Source organism: Aspergillus novofumigatus (assembly GCF_002847465.1).
Source record: "Aspergillus novofumigatus IBT 16806 chromosome Unknown P174scaffold_13, whole genome shotgun sequence".
NCBI classification, from domain to species: Eukaryota; Fungi; Ascomycota; class Eurotiomycetes; order Eurotiales; family Aspergillaceae; genus Aspergillus; species Aspergillus novofumigatus.
The window spans coordinates 120188-139185 of NW_020194286.1; the positions used below are offsets into that span (position 1 = coordinate 120188).

General features: G+C 51.1%; 7 protein-coding genes across 7 annotated transcripts; 4 read left to right on the plus strand and 3 right to left on the minus strand.

Moving 5' to 3' along the window:
* Positions 1-400: 400 nt before the first annotated feature.
* P174DRAFT_68840 (putative copper resistance-associated P-type ATPase) lies at positions 401-4539 on the plus strand. The gene has a single exon (XM_024832428.1). The coding sequence runs from the start codon at positions 620-622 to the stop codon at positions 4373-4375; it is 3756 nt and encodes a 1251-aa protein (XP_024677122.1). The 5' UTR covers positions 401-619; the 3' UTR covers positions 4376-4539.
* A 51-nt stretch (positions 4540-4590) lies between these two features.
* Positions 4591-6791, minus strand: P174DRAFT_446375 (crossover junction endonuclease MUS81). Its single transcript, XM_024828565.1, has 4 exons — positions 6553-6791; positions 5924-6497; positions 5602-5875; positions 4591-5569 (listed from the first exon to the last, which is right to left on the minus strand). Exons 1-4 carry the CDS (start codon positions 6642-6644, stop codon positions 4749-4751), a joined length of 1761 nt encoding a protein of 586 aa, XP_024677123.1. The 5' UTR covers positions 6645-6791; the 3' UTR covers positions 4591-4748.
* A 425-nt stretch (positions 6792-7216) lies between these two features.
* P174DRAFT_380154 (DUF3292 domain-containing protein) lies at positions 7217-9464 on the plus strand (the record flags this gene model as incomplete). Its single annotated transcript, XM_024822961.1, has 5 exons — positions 7217-7504; positions 7551-7760; positions 7800-8329; positions 8390-8617; positions 8672-9464. The coding sequence occupies 5 exons, from the start codon at positions 7217-7219 to the stop codon at positions 9462-9464; spliced, it is 2049 nt and encodes a 682-aa protein (XP_024677124.1).
* Positions 9465-9650: 186 nt separating this feature from the next.
* P174DRAFT_516461 (SDR family oxidoreductase) lies at positions 9651-10661 on the minus strand (the record flags this gene model as incomplete). Its single annotated transcript, XM_024832339.1, has 2 exons — positions 9651-10465; positions 10540-10661. 2 exons carry the CDS (start codon positions 10659-10661, stop codon positions 9706-9708), a joined length of 882 nt encoding a protein of 293 aa, XP_024677125.1. The 3' UTR covers positions 9651-9705.
* A 1017-nt stretch (positions 10662-11678) lies between these two features.
* Positions 11679-13971, plus strand: P174DRAFT_455492 (putative C6 transcription factor; the record flags this gene model as incomplete). The annotated part of the gene is made up of 4 exons (XM_024829328.1): positions 11679-11805; positions 11924-12056; positions 12128-13206; positions 13259-13971. 4 exons carry the CDS (start codon positions 11679-11681, stop codon positions 13930-13932), a joined length of 2013 nt encoding a protein of 670 aa, XP_024677126.1. The 3' UTR covers positions 13933-13971.
* A 1216-nt stretch (positions 13972-15187) lies between these two features.
* P174DRAFT_436044 (uncharacterized protein) lies at positions 15188-15898 on the plus strand (the record flags this gene model as incomplete). The annotated part of the gene is made up of 3 exons (XM_024825973.1): positions 15188-15273; positions 15466-15581; positions 15666-15898. The coding sequence occupies 3 exons, from the start codon at positions 15188-15190 to the stop codon at positions 15896-15898; spliced, it is 435 nt and encodes a 144-aa protein (XP_024677127.1).
* A 240-nt stretch (positions 15899-16138) lies between these two features.
* P174DRAFT_446380 (ChAPs family protein) lies at positions 16139-18980 on the minus strand. Its single transcript, XM_024828566.1, has 7 exons — positions 18828-18980; positions 18588-18717; positions 18365-18489; positions 18028-18308; positions 17020-17972; positions 16588-16962; positions 16139-16531 (listed from the first exon to the last, which is right to left on the minus strand). Exons 1-7 carry the CDS (start codon positions 18848-18850, stop codon positions 16364-16366), a joined length of 2055 nt encoding a protein of 684 aa, XP_024677128.1. The 5' UTR covers positions 18851-18980; the 3' UTR covers positions 16139-16363.
* Between the last annotated feature and the right edge of the window lie 18 nt (positions 18981-18998).

The following is an 18998-nucleotide window of genomic DNA, read 5'->3' on the forward strand; positions in this document are numbered from 1 at the left end:
GCTAATGAAACACCATCACATGTGTTTGGCTGGGACTCTTGCATTCCAGGGGAATCATGGGACTGCCGTTACCTTGCGCTGTGGTACGCCATTGAATCATATGTGGGCCTTCCGTTGTGATGCGAGATTTGTGCGTGGTTTAGTGTATCTTGCAGATCCACACTTTGGAGCTTCAGGATGAACTACGCATAAAAGTCGCATTTTCGCCTCGTTTCGACTGCATTCATCTGCGTCAAATCTTACTTTTAATGATGAAGAATCTGTATTTCAAATGACTCCTAGATAGTCATTTGTCATCAGTTGCACTTCAAAAAGCATGCGATTCCCTGTTCCCGCTGCTGCACTTATGTATCATTCATGCTCTTTTCTTTCACACTGCATACTCTCATCGTCCTTGACAAGACACACAGCTTGCACAAGATCTGTCAGAACTGCAATTGCATAAAAAGAAATACTGGCTGATTGGTGTTGCCTTTACCCGACTTGCCATTGTCCATCTGGGGCAGCCTAACCGTAACCAACCTGGGTTATCGCCTTCAGACAGATTTTCTTTCTGCGAGTCCTTTTCGCATTTGCTGAGTTGAGCATACATCTTTCTCTGAATTTGAGACCGATAACCATGCCTACGGAAAAGAGGACTCTTCCAGCTTCATCCCCTGTAGCATCGGATGCACGTTACCTCACAAGCTTGGTTTTCGTTAGCAATGTGCATTGCTCTTCGTGCGTCGCGTACATCACGGAGGTTCTCTCAGAAGAATCAGGGGTCGAAAACATCTCAGTTTCTATCTTGACGCATGAAGTTCGCGTGCTGCACAGCTTAGACTCGAAGCCAGCAGACTTAGCCAGGGCCCTCATTCGAGCAGCCTTCGAAGTCCATCATGTTACTACATACGATCATGACGGCACGGTAATATCCGACCTTGATACAACTTCGGAATTTGGGGTTTTCTATGCCCTCCATTCCCCTGCATCCGCCTCGGCGTCCGAAAACAGGCGGCATATCCTCAATTGCGATGCTTGCAGGAAAGAAGAACTCGAACAACAAACAGCAGCAGCAACAAATACACCAAAAGAAGCTGCTGCGACTCCTTTGGCAAATGCCAGAGCCCAAATCTCCTCTGACGTTGAAAGTCCTGTTCCTCGAAAGTCTCTAGCAGAAGCGAGTAGCTCAGCCATCATCAGTGACACTCAGCAGGAGCCTTCGCCAGGTGATAAAGAGTTCAATGCTCGTATCAGCATTGGTGGGATGACTTGTGCATCATGCGTCAATACTGTTACAAAAGAAGTCCAACATCTCGACTTTGTCCGTGAGGTGACCGTCAATCTTCTTACCAATAGCGCAACGCTGCTCTATACTGGCCCTCAAACAAACATCGACAAGATTGTTGATCTGATGGAAGACATTGGTTATGAAGCTTCTGTGGACGAAGTCGAGCCGGTCGTTGCAACCGCACCTTCACCTCCAGCTTATCTCGCCGAAATTGCCATTGGTGGAATGACCTGTGGCTCCTGTTCTGCGACCATCACCCGAGGGCTAGAAGAAATGCCCTTTGTGACGGAAGTTTCTGTGAATCTTCTGGCTCATAGTGGCAGCGTTCAGTTTGTGGGACGGGAAAATGTCGATGCCATTTTGGAGAAAATTGATGATCTTGGTTATGAAGCCTCCCTCGACAACATCCAACCTGTGGTCATAAACAACGAAGAAGATAAGAACCAGAAACGGACGGTCTCAATTCGCGTGGATGGCATGTTTTGCCACCATTGTCCGAAGCGGGTTCTCGACTCTTTGAAGGTGTTTCCCGACGTGGAATGCGAACGAACATTGTCCCTCAACAACAACGTGCTGAAAGTTACATATACGCCTGATCCTCCTTCGTTGACAATCCGAGCCATCATTAAGGCCATTGAGTCAGCGCATGATGCTTTCCAGGCCTCGGTCTTTCATCCACCCAGTCTCGAAGATCGATCTCGCGCCATGCAGCTGCACGAACGTCACCGATTGTTAATGCGCTTTACCTTTGTTTTGCTTGTGGCGATCCCAACTTTCTTGATTGGTATTGTCTTCATGAGCCTTGTTTCATCGAACAACGAAGTTAGGAAATATTTAGAGCAGCCGATGTGGGCTGGAAGTGTCTCCCGGATAGAATGGGCCCTCTTCATCATGACCACGCCAGTCATGTTCTATGGCACAGACATTTTCCACGTACGAGCCATGAAAGAGATCTATTCACTTTGGCGACCAGGAAGCCGCACTCCAATCCTGCGAAGATTCTATCGCTTCGGCAGCATGAATCTTCTGATTTCCGCTGGCACCACAGTGGCATACGTATCTTCGTTGGCTGTTCTCATCATGGATGCTGCCGCAAACACATCCACCAGCAGCCATAGCACAACATATTTTGACTCTGTGGTATTCCTGACGTTGTTCATCCTCGCTGGTCGATTCATGGAAGCCTACAGCAAGGCGCGGACAGGAGATGCAGTTGCTTCGCTTGGAAAGCTCAGGCCCTCCGAAGCAATGTTGGTCGAAAAGTCCACCTCTACCGACCAGAGTAGTTCTGGGGAATCATCCTCGGTTGAGAGTCAACAGCGGATTGCAGTTGATCTCCTCGAAATTGGAGATGTTGTCAGCATCCCTCACGGCGCCTCCCCTCCCGCAGACGGTGTCATCAATGGTCAGAATACCTACCAATTCGACGAGAGTTCTTTGACTGGAGAATCCAAGCCGGTGCAAAAGTCAGCCGGTGACCAAGTTTTCACGGGGTCTGTAAATGTTGGCCAGCCCGTGAAAATAAAGGTTACTGCCCTCGGCGGCTCCTCTATGCTGGACCAGATCATCAACGTGGTCCGCGAGGGACAGAGCAGACGAGCTCCTCTGGAAAGGGTTGCAGACGTACTCACATCGCATTTCGTGCCTGTGATCACTCTCATAGCAATCCTCACATTTATCATCTGGCTCTCTCTCGGACTTTCTGGAGCGCTGCCCCCGGACTACCTTGACACGGAACGGGGTGGCTGGGCTTTTTGGAGCCTAGAGTTTGCAATTGCTGTGTTCGTTGTTGCCTGCCCGTGTGGGTTGGCCCTTGCTGCCCCTACAGCTCTCTTCGTTGGCGGTGGTCTGGCTGCCAGACACGGCATCCTCGTCAAAGGCGGAGGAGAGGCGTTTCAAGAAGCGAGCCGCCTCAATGCGATCATCTTCGACAAGACGGGTACTCTTACAGAGGGCGGTAGTCTGAAGGTGTCTGACCATGAAGTCCTTGTTACAGACGCTGAGCAGATTCAAGTCGCCTGGAAGCTTGCTCAGCACCTGGAGGAAAGCAGCAATCACCCGATCGCTCAGGCGGTTTCTGCGTTTTGCAAGGGGCGTTCTAAAATTCCAGTCGTAGCCTCCGACATTGAGGAAAAATCCGGACGAGGCATGATAGGCACCTTCACCGTCCCAATCAACGATCCTGCATCAGACTCGTCGACGACAGTGATCTATGAAGCCGCGATCGGCAACGAGGCTCTTCTCCAGAGCCTTACCTCTGTGGTAGACACTTCCCGCCTTTCCAAGCTGCTAAAGGAGTACCAGTCCGCAGGGAAATCCACTGCAATCCTCTCCCTCCGCAAAATCGAGCCAACTTCCACAGACAAACCCTCGTTCACGCCTGCCATCGTCTTCGCCACAACTGATGCCATCCGCCCACAGGCCTCAGAAATCATCTCTCAGCTCCGCAAGCGGAACGTCGATGTCTTCATGTGCACCGGGGACAACCAAACCACCGCCTACGCCGTCGCAGACATGGTCGGCATCTCCCGATCCAATGTAATGGCCAACGTCATGCCGGCCGGCAAAGCGGACTTTGTCCGCAAAGTCCAGGACAGCTTGTACCCCGTCCGAAACGAAGACGAAGCCGAAAGTCAAATGAACCGATCCGGCGCACGGTCGATTGTCGCCTTCGTCGGCGACGGCGTCAACGACTCGCCCGCTCTCGCAGCGGCCGACGTCAGTATCGCCATGGCGTCCGGCTCTGACGTCGCCATGAACTCGGCTAGCTTCATCCTCCTCAACTCCGAGCTGGATACCATTCTCCAGCTGGTTCTGCTCAGCCGGCGCGTCTTTAACCGCGTCAAGATGAACTTTGGCTGGGCGGTTGTGTATAATCTCTGCCTTGTGCCTGTTGCTGCGGGTGTGTTCTATCCCATTGTCAGTGGACGGAAGCATATGATGATGGACGGCGAGATGGTCACCGTCAATGACCACTGGAGGCTTAGTCCGGTGTGGGCTGCGTTGGCCATGGCGTTGAGCAGCGTTTCGGTTATCTGCAGTAGTCTTGCCCTCGCGATTGACGGCCAGACGGTTAAGAAGGTGTTGGGTCGGTCTAGGTCTTGAAGGAGTTGGTTGAGGTTGGTTATTGGAAGGGTATCGGAATGGGAGGGATTACCTTGATGACGGCTACGACTGCGAACGACTTGTAAATACCCATAACATGTTTATTGTCTTCATCGACAACGAAGTTGTCATTCATTGTGGCTTAATAACTATGCATGACTATGGCTTTATGGCCACTAATTATACCTAATCGCGATGTACCATTACACCTAATTGGAGATAATTAAGACATTAATTCAGAGATATGAGATTCAACCCGTCAGTAAAACCTCTTGGATATTGCGACTGCTTGCCCTACAGCAGATAGTAGAAATAAAAGAGATTATCCCAGACACCGAGTGAAAGACCTGTAGGACGGCCGCTTTATGCAAGGTCATCCGTCTGTACCCCAAATGTCGGCAACCTTCTTACTGAGCACTTTGCCCATCTTCTTACGGCCAACCAATGTCTTTGTCCGCTCAAAAACCATATCTTCTCGACCCTTAGCGTCCAGTTTCTCGAACGCTTCGATGAACTCTCGCGGAGTGGACCATCGTTTTTGGATTTCAAGGGCCTTCTCTCCTGTCACGCCCCTCGTGCACATGAGCATCTTCAGGAAAACATCACGGAGAGACAGGATATCGGATTTGGAGGTAAGAGCGGAGAAGGTAGAGAATGTGACGGAGTATGTTACTGATGGATCACGAGCTCGAAGTCGCTCAAGTGCTGTGAGGTAGGATTGAGCGGAAGACAATTGCCGGCTTGGGATCAGGCTGAGGGTATGTGTTGGTGGCGAAAAGCAGTACATCTTCTGTAGGAGAAACGTCATCCGAGCTAGATAGCGGATTGTATCATCGAGATTCCGCGTCTGCTTGACGAAGTAGCCGTTGACGACCTGCGTCGAGGCGATGGCGGATGCCATCATTTCCTGATATTTCATGGCGCTGGCACTGCCGACATCATGGGTAATGGCGAACTCTTCGATTAGGTAGATGACGTTTTTGATGCCGGAGCGACGGAGACGGAATTTCTGTTCGTGGAATCGCCCGTCTTTGATAGAACCGAGGAGATCGTCCATCCTTTTTCGCTCCACGATCCAATCCAGCATCACCTCGTTACATTCCTCGCCGTATTGTGAAAGGAAAGTAGGGTCATTGCATCTGGCAACCCACATTGCGTCTCCCAGTTCCAGGGCGCGTACTTCGGGGTGATGCCCTTTTTGCTTAGCTCGTTGGCAATGTAGTCACGGTCTTTGGATGATCGGACCTCGCGCGTGTCCAGTACCAGCTGGACTGTGAAACTATTGGCAGGAAGTGCGATGGGTTCAATTCTGATCTTATCAATAAGATCTCTTCCTCGATCGTTGTCTTGTATTTGAATGTCTTCGTCATTCTCATCGTCTCGTAGAAATTCCGGAACAACGATATCGTTGTCGTTATCACTAAGCCCCGGGCCAGCACTGGCACCTGTCTTGCTTTGAACATGTGTACTCGGGGCGCCTTGTTCGATTGACATTGAGTCCTAATAATGTTAATTTCTGCTTCTTCATCCTTTACTGTCGTGCCTTACTGTTTGATGCCTGAAAGTCAACGTATTTGAATCTCCCCCGGGCAAAGTCTTCTTGATTCTCTTCGCAACTTCCCAACCCTCCTCAGTTAGCGCATACTTCCGGAGCGGCCGTCCATGCTCGTAAACAAGCTCCTTTTGGAGAAGCGTCTTCATCGAGTTCCAAGCGGTGTAAAATTTGGAAGGGTCAGGAGGGGCCGTGAAAGAACTGTCGCAATGTGGCTGAGCCTTCTCGATCAACTGAGCTTTCGTCAAGCCTTGAGACGCGTTCTCATCCAGCGTTGCTAGACCTAAGAGTAGTGCGTAGGGACCGGAGCGCAGAGAAGGCACATATGGCTTTGCTTTCCGTGGTTTCTTCGCTGGCTGACCGTCAACGCCCTCGTCGGAAGTTCTTTTGCTCGCTGCCGCCTTCTGAGGGTGTTCGGGCATTGGTAGCCCATTTTCTTCACAGTACGCCTTCAGTTTCTCCGTCAACCGCTCACATAGCTTCGGCCCAAGTCCGTTTAGCTGTTGCGCCTCGGATGGATGCTGAAAGACGAGCGGACAAGCCTTCATCGACTCATAGGCTTTCTTGTATCTGGCAATGCATTAGCTTCGCTAATAGAGGGAATTTGTCCAATAAGTGTACTGACACTGTGACGCCTTTGCTGTTCCGTTCACGAGCCTGATCTAGCCATTCTTTGATCCAGCCCAGGAGCAGGGGATTCGCACAGGTCTCACTCATTCTTCCTTCCGTCTACGAGCGATTCATCCGTCGAATTTTCATCATGAACTCAGAGAAATCAGCGATGTGCTGCTTTCCCAGAACTCTCAGTTGAAAGAGTCTGATAAACGCGTTTTATTGGGTTTCACGTGTATTTCCACTTTTGGCAAGATGAGGGAGGTGTGGCGTTGTTTGTGTGGCGTAGGTGGCACGATACAATCGAACTCAGTCACGTGACCAACAGGGTCCTTCCATCTTTGGAGTTCATGCCGAACCTCAGGCTGCAAGTATTGATGCCTTAGGTTTCTTAATGGTTCTGAAAACCCAGTGTTGAGTGCTGTTGATCTAGACTATCCATCGTACCTTATGAGCTTGCAAGCTTTAGACACGGACCAAGGGAATCCGAATCTATGGGGGGACCAGTGGCTGTTGAGCAGCAAGATAATTGCAGAGGATGACGTCGATGGTCCCGCAACAGGGGACCTACCTAGGACACGCAGAGTTGCAGACATAAAAATGAAATGCGCCTCCATGATGTAAATTAATCCATCGTTGAATGCAATGTGTTTCTCGGTTTGATCAATATTTTAATAATGTCTGATGCACCAGAGTCCCTTCGCGCGCCAGAGCCTATATCGGCAGGGCTGGACAAGAGTTCTGACAATGATGAAAAGAGGCAAGGTGACAACGTTGGGCCAACTGACAGCCATGCACTCTCTCAGGTAGAGCCTGAGGAAGAGGCCAAAGGACTGGCGCAGAAAGCTGGAGTCACCAACGATGTCTCAGACATTGGTTGGGGAGAATCTGACAAGATTGAGGAGAGGATTGTGACGGGATTGTCGAATGAGGATCTTTGGATGTTAATCCGTCGTTTCAATAAGGTATACTTGCTTTCAAGCCCTCGAAAGGAAATGCTGACAAGTGCAGCAAATCTACTGTGTCAAAGCTGTTCCGAATCCCCCATTACAGAGGCTGGATCTTAATCGGGCAGAAGATGAGAATTTCTCCCCGGATAAGCTGAGGGCTACCCTGGAGAGATTCTATACAATAGTGGTTATTGGCTTGACCAGTCTTGTTAAGCACATCGCTAGGCTTCGCTCATGGAGAGAGCCTCGGCGAACAGCAGCCTTTTGCGCAGTGCGTTTCGTCCCACATTGTGGCTAGTGGCCCATGAAGACTAAACAATATATACAGGTATACTCCGTAGCCTGGCTTTTGGATCTTCTCGTTCCCACACTTTTTGGTACGATGCTTGTTCTGGTTGCCTGGCCTCAGTCTCGGAAGATCCTGTTCCCTCCCGCACCTCTTGCCTTGGTCGATAAATCTACTGGTGGAGTGCAGAAACCCAAGGCGGGAGTACTCGGTTCCCATGACAGTGTGACGGGGGCTCCAGAGAAATATAAAGGTGAAGCCGCCGAGCAAGAAGCAAGTAATTTAATCACTAGCGTTGCCACTGTTGCCGTTGGGAGTGCTGCCGGCAAACATGACCAAGGCACACCCGAGGATGCTCCCATGGAATCTTCAGTTCCGGACGCGATGGATATCGTGTCCAAGACAGCCGATGCACAAGCTGCTGCTGGTGGAGAAGTGCCAGCCGATACTCACGACAAGACCAGGCAACCTATGAAGGAGACGGTGCTGAACGGCGCGAATCTGGCAATGCGGGTGCTCAGTGATATCATTGATACTTACGAGAGATTTGGAAAGTAAGCGTTGGGTTCATGATACATAGTAGACGCCCCATGGTTCTGACGTTCTGGCTGCAGTGCTCTCTCACCAACACCACCTTTCTCGGCCTCAACCCCTTGCCTTCGTCTATCCGGCGTGCTCGCGGCCGGATTCCTAGGATCATTACTGACTTCAAGCTATGTGTTCGTCAAGTTGAGCACCTTTCTTCTTGGATTTCTCTTTTTTGGGGATCCAGTACTTCAACGTCTCATGAGCTACTTGAACCATGAGTTCCCACATTGGCAAAAGCTTCTCGAATTACAAAAGTATGTGTGGACCATAAGAGACACATGGCAGACCGTCCGCTGACCACGTATCAGTTCCCTCTTGAAAGGAGTCCCCACTAATGCTCAGCTTACCCTCACACTTCTTCGCATTGGTGAATCGAATGCCGCCCCCTTACCGCCGCCCCCTTCAAGCTCTCTACATAAAGCCCCGTCAAGGCCCGCCTCGATCCACCACGATCAACTGACCTTGGGAGCCACGGACGAGGAAATCAACCGAGCTGCAGCTCCTGAGCCAAAACAAGACGCAGAGCAAGATACTCACGAAGACGAAAAGCCTAAGAAGAAGAATCTTGGTGCCAGAATAATCGGGTTTTTCAAGGGCACCACAGCGACAGGAATCGAGACCAAGCTCGCCGTTGATCGGGTCCGCGCCCAAGCAGGATCAATTCATGCCAAGAATCATGTCGGTATCCTACGCAAGAAAGGCCTAGAGACCTTGCCCTACGGTCCTGTCGAGTTCGACGCAAGATACAATGGCAAACGAGGTACCGTGGTGATTGACTCCTCCCAGCAACCGCCGCTACTGTACTTCACGACAGACCCGACTGTCATTCAGGGCGATTACAGACTGGCTAGTAGAAAGAAAGGCACAGTGCTCTTCACAATACCGGTTACCGAAATCCAGGAAATGCGCAAGATCGGAGGGATGGGGTGGAAGGGAAAATTGGTTGCTGGCTGGGCTGTCGGCAGCAAGGAAGTTGTGGATGGCTTGGTCATTATTGGGAAGCATCCGCACGATTCCTATCAGCTTACAGCGATGAGTACTCGAAACGAACTGTTCAACCGCTTGGTTGCCATTGATGGACAGGTTTGGGAAAGCTTTTAATCATCATCCTACATTTACTGAAATCTTCCTAGGTTTGGAAATGATGGTCCTGGATGATATCCAGACCCACTGTACCCGTGGACGGACGGCTAGATTGAAGCTCTTATAACCTTTGAATGAACCATTATAATCTGATCGTTTACTGCGTACATACTTTTCATTTGGAGTATTATCGAATTCCATGGTCTAGCAGACATGTACCAAGTCTATTGGCAGTTGAAGTCCAGTTATACTAATATTCTCATTTCCCCAATACCTCCTGCTCGTAATAGTCTCTAACCGCCTGCTCAAATGACGAGTCTCGCTTGAACCCTAGCGCAATAGCCTGAGAATTATTAAATCGCGTAGGCCACGAGTCCAGAATCGGCCGAAGTGTCGGATCCTCCTTCTCCTTCAATAGCGCCAGCTTATCCTTCCCACCCACCTTCTCCAGCGCATCCATCATCTCCTGCACCGTGACACAGATACCTGGCACATTGATCGACCGGATATGCGGAGGCAACGCATCACTCGGCAACGACAACGTAAGAACAAGGTTCTGCACAAGCGTCCGCGGCGAACAGAGCCAGGACTTGAACGACCGATCCTCAACTGGAATCACACACTCCTTCCCCGCCAACGGCTCCCGAATCATCCCCGAGAGAAACGACGAAGCCGCCGCAGTCGGTTGTCCCGGACGCACCGAGATCGTGGGAAACCGGAGCGTGAACCCCGTGATAAAGCCGCGCCTTGTGTACTCGTTGACCAGAGTCTCGCAGATCAGCTTCTCGGCCCCGTATGAGCCCTGCGGCGTGGGAGTGACGCTGTCGTCGACCACGTCGGGGAGCGGTCGGCCGTAGACGGCTTGGCTGGATGAGTAGATGAACCGGACGCCGGGGCAGGTTCTGCGGAGGGCCTCGAGGAGGGTGCGAGTTGCGTCGACGTTGACGCTCATTCCGAGGTCGAAGTTGGCTTCGGAGCCGGAGGACATGATGCCGTGGAAGGCGAAGACGGCGTCGAGGCTTTTGTCTACTATTGAGGCTGCGCCAGCGAGTAGATCGGCTTTGATGGTCTTTGCATTTTGAGGGTATTTGACGCTCTTGGGGGTGGGGGCTCGTGGATATCGGTCAATGTGAGGTGGTAGGAGGGGTCGTTGAGGAGCTCCTTTGCGAGCAATTGGCCGATGAAGCCGGCGGCGCCTGTGATGAGGATTTGCATATTGGGTCTTAGTGTTTGATCAAGTCAAGATGAGGTATTTGCGAAACGAAAGACGGAGGAACATGGACTTAGTGAAGAGTTGTCGCATCAACTTATTTGGATGTGGAGTGGGGTCTCCGCATTCGCATCAAGTCCGAGGCGATTTTCTTCTTTCTCCGCAGCCGGACTTGAGCCGGTGATGTCGTTGAGACTGATTGAAGTGAGGGAGAGCTTGAACCTGCAGTGATTTGAGTCGCTATCACTTGTGGAGCTTTCAAATATGGATTCAGCAGTTTTCCTACTTGAGAAACTGGTGAGGCGAGAGTCCGAGGGAAGTGAATGCGACGACAGCGTCATCCTTGTATGCGGGGCTTGCATTTGGAGATATCAACTAGCGTTCAATCATCGATAGGCCTCTGCGGATACACAAGGACCACCGATAGAATGGCGTTTAGGATGATGGATGATGGGCGTGTTCGGAAGAAGATCGGCTGCAAAAGTGCTCTATTTCCTGCTCTATATCCCAACTCTGCCTTCCAATATATCTCCGTACCCCAGGTTTCGACCCCAGAAAATGTAGTTTCTCCACGAATTCGAAGGATGTTCGGCGAATATCAGAATATTTCCGAGATAGAGAAAACTTACGAGAGATCAATAAGATCTCATCACCATAACCTCTATTTACGCCATCTAGCTGGTTAAAGCCAGCCATCTTCTCTCAATGTTGGGCACTTCGACTCCAATTCGGGCGGGGTCAAATCTTGCTTTGGTCCCTCCCACGTTTTCTGTCATCCCCCACGCCTTTCACTCGCACCTCTCGACTCATCCAACCCATCTGCTCCTCTCATGTCAATGCCAAATTTGAATGACAACAATTCACATATCATTGATCATCATAGGCACGTCCATAGATCGCTCCACTTCCGACAGCTGATCGCACCGCTCCAAATCGCGAGCCAGCGACGGTTCGTTGCATTACCTGCATAGTACCGGAGCATCCCCGATTAGCCCTCCCAATCAACAAACAACCAATTAATTATGGATCGATCCGATCTCAAGCGATCGTCTTCTGATGCCGGTCTTGAGTCTCCAAGACGATATGATCGCGGTTCCTCCGTTCTCGACGCTCGACCTCCGCCTCCTAGAGTCTCCAAAGCCCGTGCTTGTGAGTGACCCCGACTCGGCTTTCTGAGCGCCTCGTGGCAACGATGCAGAGACGCAAGGATCGCGGAAATATTCTCTACATCTCGGTGGAGCTTCAAGCTGATGTTAGGAACATGCAGGTGCGGAGTGCAAACGGCATAAGATCAAATGCGAGTTCAAACCAGGCGAAACGAGCTGCACCAAATGCACGCGCAGCGGCATCAAGTGTGTAGTCAATGACTTCTCGCAGAAGTTTGTTGATGACGATGGGATGTATGTTTTCTTGACGTGTATCTTTTGGTTTTCTTATAGATTCGTCGATATGCTGATGGCTCATTGTCAAGATGGAAATCGCAAGCTGCTTCCGCGATTCACCAGCTCCAAGCGGCCGTGCGCGACCTTCTCCGCCAGAACGGACTTCCAGAGCTTTCCACGTATGCTTCAGGCGACCCTCAGAACGGACCCAGCCCGGCTGCTTCGCATGCGAACGGGAATCGTGCTTCAATAGACAACTCACAACCGAGTCAAGGACAGAATGCGCCGGGTGCCGTGATGGATGTCACCCGAGAACCTTCGCAGGAGCCGGACCTGCAGGGCCCGGAGCTGGTGCCGGCCCCTATGCGCAGCCTTTACGAAGTCACGAAACTACGAAACCTACGAAACAATCCTGTGGAGAAACCGAGGCTGACCCTACTGGAGGAGGATTTTATATCGCGGGGGCTAATTTCTCTCCACGAGGCCGAGGAACTCTTCGCATACTTCAGTCGGACGATGAACCAGCTTCTCTGGGGAGGAATCGTCCTCGTGCATCGAGATCTGACCTCTGTGCGACGAGCCTCAACACTGCTGTCTGCGGCTGTTCTTACCGTCGCTGCCCTTCACATTCCCAATCGCAACGAGACGTTGAATCGATGCTACAGCGAGTACGTCTCCCTCGTGTCGAGCATGTCTCTGACGCGGGCTCATACCCTGGACGACATCCGTGGTCTCTGCGTCGGTGCCTTCTGGCTGTCCGAGCTGAGCTGGAAGCTCTCTGGCCATGCTGTCCGAATAGCAACGGAGCTGGGTCTCCACCAGAGCTACCAGCGGATGATCCGAGGTCATAGTGATCAATATGAGCGTGCACAACTATGGTACCTACTATATGTCTGCGACCATCATTTCAGCATCGCCTACGGCCGACCACCCGTCATTCATGAAGATGTCTCGATCAAGAATTATGAGACGTTCCTCCAGTCACCAATGATCGTCCCTGGTGACATTCGACTCCTGGCACAAGTAGCCTTGTTCATGATCCTCACGGAAGCCTATCGAATGTTTGGAAGCGATACGGAACAAGCACTTACAGAGGAAGATTTTGGCCAACTGAGGGTTTACAACGTTGCGGTTGATCAATGGCGCCTCCTCTGGCAACCACGATCAGGTAAGCCAGTACGCCGCCATTCTCACAGCACTATCTAATTATCGCGGTGTAGCCGATAGCCCATACGTAAGGACGTATCCATCAAAAGGAGTGGTCCTGCATTACCATTTCGCAAAGTTCCAGCTGAATTCGCTTTCTCTACGCGCGCTGTCACCGTCCAATACCCCAGTATTCTCCATGGACCGGAAAGAATCGGCCAACATCGCCATTTCATCCGCCATGGCCTGCCTGAATATGGTATTGGAGGAACAGGATATCCGCGATGCCATTGTGGGTGTTCCCATTTTCACCCATACTATGGTCACGTTTTCCGCGGTCTTCCTGCTCAAGGTCGCCGTGAACTGGAATTCAGCCTACCTCAGTATCGACGGCCGCCAGGTGCGCCGTCTGGTGGAGCGAGTCATCGAGTTGTTGAACTGTGTCTCCGCTGGCGAAAGACATCTCACAAGACACATTGCGCGCGGGCTAAGCAAGATGCTAGAGCGGTTCGATTCATGGGAAACTGCGTGGCAGGCTGGCCGGCCTGCCAACGCCGGAGGACTCCCTGTGGGAGGTACAGGAGCTGTCGACCGGCCAGAGGGTGAGGTACCAGGCGGTGCGAATGCAATGGCCCAGGGATTTCCACCACCGGACCTCATCTACGACATGGTCGGCACATATGGCTTTGGGCTAGACGAGAATCTGCTTGACCCCAGCATGGCCAATTTTGAATTTCTGGCGCAATAAATCTGTCCTTTGTTCTTGATACCCCAGGAAGGCAGGTTGTATATTTGAAATAAGAGAATATATATAATATCGAATTTTGACAAGATGGGGAATGTTGTTGTTGTTATTGACTGTTGGCCTTGTGCCACGGAAATACCGAATCCTGCCCCCTGCATGACACCCACAAGCAGTCAGACTCAGAAACGCTTATCCCCAGTGGGATATGTTGTGCCTGGGCAAATGGTCCGTGCGAGTCTCCAGATCGGGTTAGATCCGGAGAAGCTGTTGCTGATTGAAATTTCGGTTGTGACCTGTAAATTACCGTACGCAAGATGTTTCACTTACTGACATCATCATTATTCCTGCTTACTTATACTTTGCTTATTACATAGCCACGCACTATTTTCTTATGCCCACATCAAACCTTGTCCTCCTACCAGCCATCGCTTTATTTCATCAACGCTGTCAAGAGCTTTTGCATTTATTCTCTCTCAGACAGAATCATATCACAGAGGACGACTTTGTCTATATGTTTGCTGACAGGGCACTTTCAAGCTTATTCTTCAGAGGCTATCACAGTCAGAAAAGCTAAGAAACGAGGACGCCTGGGGAAGTACTCCAAGCTGACGGAGCGCATCATCCTAGGTGCACAATGGACACGCACTGATGATGAGCAGTCATTGGTTGGACGTCGCTTTTTGCGTTATCCACACTGTCTGGGCCTAAAGGCGACGTCGTCACATACTCTAAAGTCCCCAAGGACAAGCCGCAGCTTCAGCTCTCTTCTCTCTGCGTCCATCTGTTGCTCCTGATACAGTCCCTGCTTAGCTTTCCCCAGCTTGCACTGCTCCTTACGGCAGGTCTCTGCCCATGTTTCTGTCATTGCTGACCGGCAACTCTTGTCGTTGCCCCTCTCGCTTCTTCCTCCCTCCCTGTCTGCTGAAGTAATGGCCGCTCATTCCGTTCCCCTCCCCCTTGGGGAGCAGGATCTGGTTCTGAGGATTATGCTACCACCTAATCTCTAGCCGTAGTAGCTAGGTAGACCTCCCCTGCGCCCTACCTACCTTCTCCTCAGCCATTTCCCTCTATAATTTCCTCTTTCCTCCCTTCCCCATCCTTCTGTCCTCTCCTTTCACTCTCAAATAGTCTCAGTCTCTTCTCTTATTCCCGACGCCCCCGGGTCTCTAAATCTTCCTTTCCATCCATATCTCTCTGCCATTGACCCGGCTTTTCCCTCTCTCTCTTCTGTATAAGCCACTTTCCATTCTGAATCACCATGTCCACCCGTAAGAGAAAGCAAGAAGCCGAGGAAGAGGAAGAACTCCAGGCGCTTCCTAGCGACGAAAGTGAAGAGGAAGAAGAGTAAGTTTGTTATCTCTCTGTTGCACGCTCTCAGATCCCGCTACAGCCGTCGCATGCTTGCGCTCTGCGCCAGGTGCCGTCGCATCTGCTCTCTTGCATCGTCACGCGGCCATCGAGCCTCATCCTCCTCCCTTATTGTCATTCACACATCATTCAAGAGAATAAAGAAGCTAATTCGCTCCCCTGCTCTAGATACGAAGACTCCGACGTAGGCGAAAGCGAAGAAGAAGAAGGTAGCGAAGAAGAAGAGGAGTTCGAAGAAGAAGGCGAAGGCGAAGAAGAAGAGGAAGAGCCCGCCAAGGACAAAGGTATTTCTATCTATTTCTATCTCTATCTCTACCCCTTCTCTGCCCATATTCAATGAACTTGCATCTAACATTCTTCACTCTCAGCTCCTCCCTCCAAGCGAAGAAAGACAGCCCCTGAAGCCGAGGCCAAAGAGAATGGCAACGGCGTCCCTGCCGAGGACGAGGATGAAGAAGAAGACGGAGAAGGCGAGCCAGAAGATGAAGAGCCTGCGGACACCGCCAAAACCAGCGCTCCTGCTGCTGCGGCGGCTAAGGCTAAGGGGAGCACTGTTCCCGCGGAGGCTGAGGTCGACGTTGGGGAGGAGGATGAAGAGTAGTTTTATTCTACTACTGTCGCGATAGGCTTCTAGTGAGCGTATACTGGATTCAGGGCGGATTCAGGATAGCTATAAATCTGGGATAGTATGCTGAGTTGAATTGAGAATTGAAAACTATTTGATGCCAATGCGATGTAAGGCTCACCTAGTATAAGGTCTGAAGTGGATGTACGGAGGATTGCAACCCTATCTATGTTTTGTATTTGCCGGGACCTAGATCTGCAGAAGAGCATCCAGAGTGTGGAACGCTCTCTATGACCGGTCCCTAGGAGAATAATAGGAACTATATGAAATCGTCGCATTTTTCAAACTGCCTTTACCCTCTCAACCCGTGCACTTTCCGAGAATTACATAGCCACCCTGAAGGCGGAGCTGCTTTATTCGCTCTACGTGAGGATATGTATACTGTGACTAAGAGGACAAGGTATATCAGTGGGCTATCGCGTCGCAGTGAGAGTTCCAGGTTCAGGCATCGCTTCCGCTGCTGCGAAAGGTCGCGCAGAGCTGGCAGTATTGGTGGGTGAGGTCGAGGACAGGCTGTGGCAGATTCGTCGCCTGCACGATGCTGCGAACCTTGACGGCTCCTTCGTCCTCAATGAGTTTCCGGATGAGGTAGAGTAACTCGGGAGAAAACTGCATACACAGTTAGTCATTGTGCGGTCATTGACAAACTCAAAGCATAAACATACCTCAGAATACCAGCGGTATTGCCATGCGATAAGCCGAATCAGGGAGCCTAGCATGCCTCGCGTGTCGTTTCGGTTTTCATACATCTTCAGGACTCCGCGCATGGCCTTGGGCGAGAACCGAATAGAGAGGCAGTGCTGATAGGCTTCGATCGCTTCGTCGAAGTGATGCAGACGCTCTGCAAGTTCGCCCAGGATCTCCCATTCGGTCGCCGACTTCTTGTACTCGATCGCTTGCTGCCGGAATTGAGCCATCTCCGTGCGCCAGATGGTGTAGATGCGCAGATCTTCGTATAAGACCATGAAGAGGTTATCTAGCCAGCGCTCACACAAACGCTTGTTCTTGAATTGTGTGTACGACGAATGCGACGGGTCGGCCTAGAAATTCAACATCAGCATCCCAGGAAGAAGTAAGGGAGGGGTAGATAAACTCACATCATCGTTGCCTGATTTGACGACTTCCGATGCCATCGATTGTTCTGGTTTCTCAATAGAACTTTCTACTTGCTCCTCGTTCACTCCATTGCCGTTGGCTGCAGTCTCGGCCGATGAATCCACGTCCTCGGCTCCAGAGCCGTCTCCATTCTCACCATTACCATTGGTCTCAACACTCTGGATCTCAGTGATAGAGTCAGATTTACCAGGTTTCGATGTGGAGTGCTGGCGCTCAACTCGGTACTCCTCTTCCATGACGAAGACCTCGCTGCGAATCTTGAGTAGCTGGTCCCAGCCAATCGACGCCGCAATCTTTGTCAGTAGGTTGTAAGCCTTTAAAAATGTGCCTTGGTATGAAGCAGCGTGCAGTTTTCTCAGGGACGGATGGATATAGTCGTGAGGGTCGCCTTGTTTAGGTTGTCCCTCGTCGATTTCATCCAGTATGCTCTCTGCAAGAATAGGAAGCATAATGCGTGACGGCTGGGGCATTCGAGGCGTGTCCTTGTCCTGATATGTGAACATGGGACACGAGTTCAGGGTAAGGAGCGCCAAGTCCCATTGCTCGAGTGATACGTATACCTCGGCCAGCCGAGCCCATGTGCTGAATTCGCTCGGTGCGGCCGTCACAGCACGTTTTGCGCATTCCAGGGCCAATTCACCTTCCCCCTTGCTCATGCAGAACGCTGCTTGGCAATCAAGTAGAGCATAGTCCATTGGCACGTCTTGCAAAGCATCATACATCAACCGTACAGCTTGTACTTCTTCATCTGCCATTAACAGAACCCTTGCCAACAGCGACGAAACCTCTACATCTCGTGTGCGAAGTTTCTCGAACAGATTCACTCCGGAGGTATAGCGGCCGGTTGTCTTGATGTACTTGAGAAGACCTGCTGTGAGATGGTTGCTGACGGTACTGGGTACTTGGGTTTCTGGATCGGAGCTGAGCTGCCTCCCTATAAGTGCTTGTCAGCCTATGTCCGTCTCTGTAGAATTGCCAAGACAGCGCACCGAGGAAGAATAGTCTTTCCGCAGCATCCAGGAACTTATGCTCCATCTCCGTGTTGGTTACCGGGTTGAATCGTCGAACACCAACGATTTTTCTGATGGCATCACCACTACCGTCGTCCGCGTAAGAATATGCCCTCAGTACACCGCAGAGGAAGGTCTCAAGCCACAGGGCCTCGGTAGCAACACGCTTATCGCCTCGCTCATCGATGCAATAGCTCTCCAGACTCCCTGGTATCTTCACTTCGACACGCATATCGAGGTGCGAGAAGGCATTGTAACAGCTGCGCAAACGTTAACCATAACAAAACCATTGCGATCTTCCATTCGAGTTTCTGACCAGTAGATTCCAGATACCACCTTGTGTGTCTTATCCAGGGGAGAAAAGGTAAGCGTGTTTACGTAGGCGGCCAGGCTGGCGGAGGACGAGGCATCGACGCCGGTGACATGATGGTAAACTCCAGTCTATGAGTATCAAAGTCTAGTTAGGTCACTGCAATTGAAAACAGACTGTCTATTAAGTCGTCGCAATATTATAAGAAGGTTGCTTCGACCAAACGTACCTGCCGGTTTGCGTTGGTCTTCGGCTGCTTGACCAAGTATACTAAGTCTGGGGGACCTAATTCTCGTAGACTCTGGAGCGACTCCGTTCGCGCATCGACAGCAGCAAAGATCTCATCCTCTTCGTAGATCCTAGAAGCATGTTAGGGGTCAATCGCAAACCAATGGCGCCGACCGAAGACAACGGGTAGAGAGCAAGCCTCTCCCGCAGGAACACGTAAATTGAGGGGGAAACAACATACTCAGGAACAGCTGGCGCAACCATGGCGCTGGCAGGAGCGCAGTCAATTCCGCTTATGGGGCAAACTCAGACAGTGAGAAGTGAAATGCGGCTTAACTGTTTTCCAGCGTCAGATGGCGCAGTAGTCGCAGATGGGCTGCAGACTCGGTGATTATTCCCAGTCGTTGTAATC